General features: G+C 42.9%; 1 protein-coding gene across 1 annotated transcript; it reads right to left on the minus strand.

Moving 5' to 3' along the window:
* Positions 1-1,499: 1,499 nt before the first annotated feature.
* Positions 1,500-6,894, minus strand: LYG1 (lysozyme g1). The gene is made up of 5 exons (XM_028103837.2): positions 6,849-6,894; positions 4,588-4,692; positions 3,436-3,629; positions 1,813-1,945; positions 1,500-1,618 (listed from the first exon to the last, which is right to left on the minus strand). Exons 1-5 carry the CDS (start codon positions 6,889-6,891, stop codon positions 1,500-1,502), a joined length of 594 nt encoding a protein of 197 aa, XP_027959638.1. The 5' UTR covers positions 6,892-6,894.
* Positions 6,895-7,293: the final 399 nt, after the last annotated feature.

Here is a 7,293-nt window from a genome sequence, read left to right on the forward strand (position 1 = left end):
TCTCCACCCCAAGGATTGTGGCAATAACAAGACAAAGGGTGTGAGGAGGAGGGAGGGAGAGAGGAAAACACCTTCACACATTTTCAAATACCTCCCACAAGGGATAATGCCAGGCTGAGGTGACCAACTCATCTGGATTTGCCTGGGACCTTTCCCCTTCAACTTTCTCGTTTTTAGCCCTGATGGTTGGCACCCTAACACCCCACCACACAGACAGATACACACACACCATACATATTAGTAATCATCTAATTACAGGGGGGCTTGGGTAGCTCAGTCCATTAAGCGTTTGACAATCTTGATTTCAGCTCAGGTTGTGATCTCGGGGTCGAGGGATCGAGCCCCATGTAGGGCTCTGAGCTGAGTGCAGTGTCTGCTTGAGATTCTCTCATTCCTTCTCCCTCAGCTCCTACTTCCCCTACTTGTTCTCTCTCTCTCTCAAATAAGTGCCCCAAACCAGAGAATAATTTAGCTGACTTGGGGGAGTATAGGTGCTGGAGAAGGTTCTGTGGCCCAGGGTCCAAGAAAAGAGGAGGTAAAATTAGATGACAGAGAGTCTGTCCTAGGGCAAAGCTAATGCTGCAGAGTTAACAAGTGATTCTCCAGGGCACCCGTTCCCCCTGCTCATGTTTTTTTTTCTCTCTCTCAAATAAATAAAATCTTTAAAAAATATAAACAAGTGACTCTCCTGAAACTTTTCCACCCAGCAGATGGGGCTAGCCACCATCTCACCCTTTTTCTCATCAGTAGTTTTCATTGAGGGACGCCTGGGTGGCTCAGTCAGTTAAGTGTCTGCCTTCAGCTCAGGTCATGGTCCTGGGGTCCTGGGATGGAGCACACCCCCTGCCCAGTGTGGTTCTAAATCTGAGCAGGAATCCCTGCTCAGCTGGGAATCTGCTTCTCCCTCCCCCTCTACCCCTCCCCTCACCCGCGCTCTCTCTCTCTCTCTTTTTTACCTCACTCTCTGTCTCAAATAAATGAGTACAATTTTAAACAAAAGTTTTCAATTAAAATTTGAAACTACAATTTTTATCAAAGAAATCAGTGATGGAGTTTGCCAGATAAAATATCAGGTACCCAGATAAATTTGAATTTCAGATAAACTATGAATAATTTTTTAGGATGAATGTGTTCTAAAAATTGCATGGAACTTACATGAAAAAATCATTCATCATTTACCTGGAATACAAATTTAACTGAGCTTCCTGTATTTTTATTTGCTCAATCTGGCAATGCCAGTCAATGAGCTATAGGATTCATTTCATGGAAATCCACATTACAGCTAACTTCCATGGAAGTACCTTTAAGGAGACACAGCCCTTCATTTACACACTCACCACACCACAAAATGCAGACAATTCCTCCTTTAATGTGCTTCACGTTATTTTGATGACCTTCAGGTCAAATTCAGATTCAGTTACAAGCCCCATTGGCTAGTTTCATCTGTGTAATAGTTGAGGTCTTCTATGTGATAATGACCTTGGGTTTGTTCTGAAGTGTTAGAAGCCATGTCTGTTGAAGTATTTGGCTCGTGCAAGGACATCATTGCAGAAGTCACACCTCAGGTCCTGGCTGCTTCTGATATAGCTGGGAGCTCCAGCATAAGCACAGAGTCCACCTGGAATTTGTGAGATGGGTTAATGCTGACCTTATGGCCCCTCATTGCTTCCAGGTCTCAACAGTTAACTTAGATTCTCTTTCTTAATTGCTCATCAGGAGGCAACTGAGGTTTTGGGGAATCTCATGCAAGGTCTTATATTTGTTCTTATTAATTCCATGCTGTGAAACCACCAACCTATGGGTTACACCTACCTCTCAGGTACTGGTCAGAGGTCCAGGTTGGAAACCTCCTCTGGATTTCTTTGATCCTAACAGTCAGAACCTCGGTTATCTGAGAAACCTGGGACTCGCTGATCCAGGATGTGGGAGCATAAAGACCAGGGTCCTAGAGGGAGGGAGGCAGAGGAAAAGCTAGGTAAGCCATGTGGGAGGATGCAGGACTTCATGGGACCAGTGCTGCTTTCTCATTTCCCTCCTTTTTCTCTCCTCCTCCTTTGGCGGAACTAATGCCACCTCTGATCTCCCTGCGGATAAACAGTAAAGCTACAAGGTTTGGGCAAAGGACATTTCGCCGCTGCTTCATTGTAATGGTGAGAGGCAGAGTTGGAAGCCAAAGGTGACAGAGGTAATGGATGTACCAGTCCGATGCCCTCCTTCAATGCTGCAAACACAAGCCTTCCAAATGGGTCAGAAAGGGGTTTTTCTATCTGCACTTGTAATTCTCCTTCAGATATCTGAATGTCTAAATGTACTTCTAATTTTTCTTATATACTTTTGGTTCCCGTTCCATAAGAGTTTCAACATATTTAGGAGAAATGTCTGACTCTGGAGAATTCTTTCATCTTCAAAGTAGATAAACAACGCATCCTTTTCCCAAGAACAAGAGTTTATGAAGGAGTCAGAGCAGGGTATCGGAAATGACGCTGACCCTAACATCGCCCGTGTTGCTCTTGGTCCCGGTTCTGCATTTTCCAGCTGCCATGTGACTTTGCAGCAATGACTCTCTCCTTGTAAAACCATTTCCTCACTTGGAAAGGATGGATTACATGCCTTCCTCCTCACCCCATCCTCATCAGATTATTTGATGGGCCCCCAAATCAAAATAAGATAGAGTATTTGAAAGTACTTTTTAAATTGCAAACTGTCATCCCAAGTACTAATGGGAAACCAGTTTAAAGATCACTGAAGAATACATTTTCCTAAAAGCTTAAGAAATGACTACTACTACGCTTCTCAACTACGACAACAATGTGAAATGCAATAGAAAAAAATCACAGTGCCATTGTCTCCTTGCCATCACTGATTACCCCAGTACACAATTAATTCAACTGTGGGGTCAATGCCCAGTTCCCCGGGAGACTCTATGAGACAAGTGAAACCAGGCAGAATTTGTGCAAAAATGAAACTGGATCTTCAGAACCAAAGATTGTATAGAAAGAAGACAAAGGAGAAGGAATTCAGTATTTACTAAGAATCTGCCCGAAATTAAGTATGTTTTCACATCGTTGCATTGAGTCTTCATAACAATTCTAGGAGGCTGGTGTTTTATAGGTGAGGAAACTGAATCCTAGGGAGATTAAATGAGGTCACATGGTTGCAAAATAACAGAGCAAGGATCCAGAATAGGGTACCATGGATGATATTCTGGAAACACAACCCAGTTGGTTCTGCAAAGAAACCATGGCTCACAATGAAGCAGTGATGTTGCTACTGTTATCAGGCAGAGCTGTGGCTGTCACAGCTCTAGGGAGCACCTTTCAGTCTGTGTCCCATCGAGCTGGGCTCCAAGGTGTCAACAACAACAAATGTGAAGGTGTCTGCCATAGCGTTGTGCCATGCAGTACGACAGCCAAATGCCTCCAAACGGAGGGTTACCTGCACAACCCCGATGCCATTGCCCATGTTGCCCACATTGACCATAACGTTGCTGCCATGAGACCCCCTGGACAAGACTCCAGCGATCACTGCAGGATCCACACAGTATTTTTGGCCAACAGTACGAATCACGGGCTGGTATCTCAGGAGGTATGGCATGTCTATTTCAGCCAGCCTCTCCGAAGCACGAACTCCTAATGCAAACACAGAAGGAAGGATGTGGCTGGTGTGACTTATGCTGACATGAGAGCTCAAGAGGAGAGAAATCACACTCCAAGAATCTGGGCAGTGGTCTAGGACCAAGAAGCCCATGTCTCAGTCTGAAATCCCTAGTGGCCATTTCTAGACCTGAGAGTATGATTCTCCTCCTTTAAGCTTGAGTTGGCATCCACAGAGGCAACGTCCTTTGTGGCTGCCAGTGCCCCTCGCTGGGCTCTCAGGGGCTGCTCTGGCCCACGCAGGACAATTCCCTGGGCGCAGCACATTGGTCCCATCCTAAGCACCCCAAACAGAGTGACCCAGTAAAATGTACCTGTTCATCAGCCACAACGAGCACCATATACAAAAGAGAGATTCTCCCAACCCCATCAAGAAGTCCTTGGAGAGTTTCCCTGACAGATTTGCTCACTCTTGCCTGCCTTTCCACCCTAAAGCGACACCTAGAAATTGCATGAGCTTAAACTTTTGTAAAAAAAAAAACAAGAGATGTTGGGCAAAAGGAAAACCAGTACTAATTTACCTGGCTAGCTCATTTACCTTGTAAGTATTTTTTGTGTTTCAAAAGCACTCTCATCCACATTCTATCAACCAGAGTTTACAACAAAATTGTAAAATGAGTATTTTTAACACCTTTCAGTGGAGGCAGAGGGGAACTAAGTGACTTGTTGAAGAACCAGAGCCCACACTCAGACAAGTTCTTTGGACTCCACGTCTAGTGCTCTTCCCGTCACTTGGGAGTGTAGGGCTGTGGGAAATAGTGGGAACCAAACGGATACGTTGAGAGGATCAATATTTGTGGGGAAGGACAGGGAGACACGGGTGTGGGGTATCAAAAGAAGGGATAAAATTCTGTTAAAGTCACACTTGCCAAAAGGAGGCACCTTTCTAAGAGAAAGAGGAGGAAGGGAGGTGGACAATGAGATCATAACCTACCACAGTAGTTCAGGCCATGACGCTTTCCAATCCCGCAAGAAGCCCCAGGGGTCTCAAAGTTTCGGATGTTTCCATAGCATCCCCAGTTGCTGCTTTCAGAGGAATCTACAAATTGAGAAATTTTCAGCCTAAGGCATTGAACTAGAAGAGTTTTGATCGTCTTCCGTCCACAAATGAAGCGCCATTAATAAAAAGAATTTTACCAAAATCAATAACAACAAGAACTTCACTCTGAATTGAAACACTTTTGAAATTTACAGTATAGTGACTAGGAAATTATCGTAGAAACCTCCTCGATACTAAATTGTCCCTTCCTATCCTGCAGGCACGAGCAGCTGTTGGAGCAGCTATACTCCTTGCAAAGCCCTGGGCTGTCCAGTGCTGTTGAGTTGGTCTTGGAATCAAACCAGAGGATCTGTTCCCTGTAACTAGTCTTCATCCTACATCTTAGGTGAACTCTCAATACTTCTCCCTCAAATATTCCTGCCTGGCTGGTCTGGTGAGATATTTATGGTTGTTCTGGAGAAACATGTATAAAGCCTAGGCTTCCCTGGGGTCTCAACCCAGACCCAAAGTAAAGGCACTGGGACTTGGCTTTCTCTGGTGTTCTGGATGGTGTGCTCTTCTAGATGGGCGTGCCTAAGACAGCAAAGAGAGGTGGACATGTAATGGGGCACAGGACCAGGTCTCCACAGGGGGGCTCCCTCTTTCCACGTCTTCCTTTTTGGTCTTTGCCTTTCCATCTCTCTCTCTCTCTCTTTACCTACTGCTATCCTTCCAGGGAGGAGAGGTTTTTCACAAAGGCCGCTGAAGAGAAGGGCATTCCCTAGTATTCATAATTCATAGCAGAAGGACGCATAAGCAGTAACAAGATACCTACAGGGGAGAGGAAGCTGCCCACTGAGAAAATCATCTCACTGTGATAAGCCTGTAAGGACTTCTCATTAGATTATTCTTTTTTATTTATTTTATTCTTTGCTTATATCATCAAATCTTAATGGTTTGCAAGTCTTTGGCAACAAATCCATTGCACATCATCATATGTGCATTGTATGTTTATATAAATGCCTTTTAAGGTTCTATTTTCTTACTAAGAGCTTCTTGGAGTTGACATCTGAAATATTAATATTTTGGAGTAAACACTTCTACTTTACAAACTTTTGATAAGAAATCTGAAAGAAATGTGGAGATGAAAAGACCTGGTCTTTTACGAGTGTACCAAAAATTAAACAAGCCAATTTGTCCTTTTTTATTTTTTTTAAAGATTTTATTTATTTGAGAGAGAGAGAATGAGAGATAGAGAGCACAAGAGGGAAGAGGGTCAGAGGGAGAAGCAGACTCCCTGCTGAGCAGGGAGCCCGATGCGGGACTCGATCCTGGGACTCCAGGATCATGACCTGAGCTGAAGGCAGTCGCTTAACCAACCGAGCCACCCAGGCGCCCCTGTCCTTTTTTATTTTTTAATCAGTATACGTTTATCTTTGTAACTGGTGACAAATACTGTTAATATTGTAATGGGTTGTGTCATTCATTGCTTCCTGCCTTGTAGCCACTCCCTCGTCACATTAGATGCTCCTTAAAGTTCCTTATATTCCCCAAATATCTTTTAGAAATTTAAAGTACTTGTTAAATAAATGGATCAATCAATAAATGAATGAATATAAGACCCCCTCTGAAAAATCATCAGAATTTTGAGCCGGGAAAAAGTTTGCTTCTCCTGAGGAACTATGCTTCCTCCTTTTATTTATTAAAAAACATGTACTTTTCCCTTTTGGTCTGCAAGGAACCTTAAGACCAAATCCAAAATGCAAGCATAGCAATTATGTCAGCCTCAGTGGTTAGTTTAGTCACATGTCCTTGATCCCCTCCATGCTAGTTTTCTATTTGAAATTATATTAGTCTTATTATCAGAAACCATCTCAATCCTTTTATGGAAATACATGATCTATTAATGACTTCAATAACTTTGGTGAGATGGTTTTTATAGAGGAACACTGAGTACTTATCAATGATGTATATTTAAAGTCCAGCCTCCAGCAGTGTTGGTTTAAGCCCACTCCACATTCTGGAGAGCCTCCTTTTGTGGGGCATCTGGAAAGAGGCCATTCATCAATGATTGTTACTAAGTCCAGTATTTATTGGACAACTTAGAAGAAAAACAACATTTTCTACCTCAGTTTCAAGTATCAGAAATACCATTCTGTTCCTATGCTTATCCTTCCCAACTCCAAGGTCATATGGGGCAAATTAAACATACTCACCAATAAGGGCAAGAAGACCCAGAAGCAGCCATAGCACAGACATATTGATGAGCTGGCTCTACAGGTCCTAAAACAATTTTAGAATAGAAATTAGATCAAAGATGTGAAAACATCTATTATCATCATAACAATATGTAATGTTTCTATGGAAAAAGGCAAGAAAGAAAGAAAGAAAGAGAGAGAGAGAAAGAAAGAAAGAAGTTTTCCCATGTCTGAACTAAGAAAATTAATGATCTGAATTATAATGAAAAAAGCAAAAGTAAGAGACTTGTGCTCCATCCATCCTTTCAGTTAACTTAAAAATGATGAGACTCCTGCTTGGCTCACAGGGACTCACCAGACCATCGAGTTACCGAAGGGTAATTATTTCAGGAAACCAAGATACTTTGATTCTCAACACCGAGAAACATAGTGACCTGGGTCCAGATCCTGAAAAGCAAATTTT

Source organism: Eumetopias jubatus, unplaced genomic scaffold (assembly GCF_037043125.1).
Source record: "Eumetopias jubatus isolate StellerSeaLion01/CBP00866 unplaced genomic scaffold, mEumJub1_p1.0 scaffold_9, whole genome shotgun sequence".
Lineage (NCBI taxonomy): Eukaryota > Metazoa > Chordata > Mammalia > Carnivora > Otariidae > Eumetopias > Eumetopias jubatus.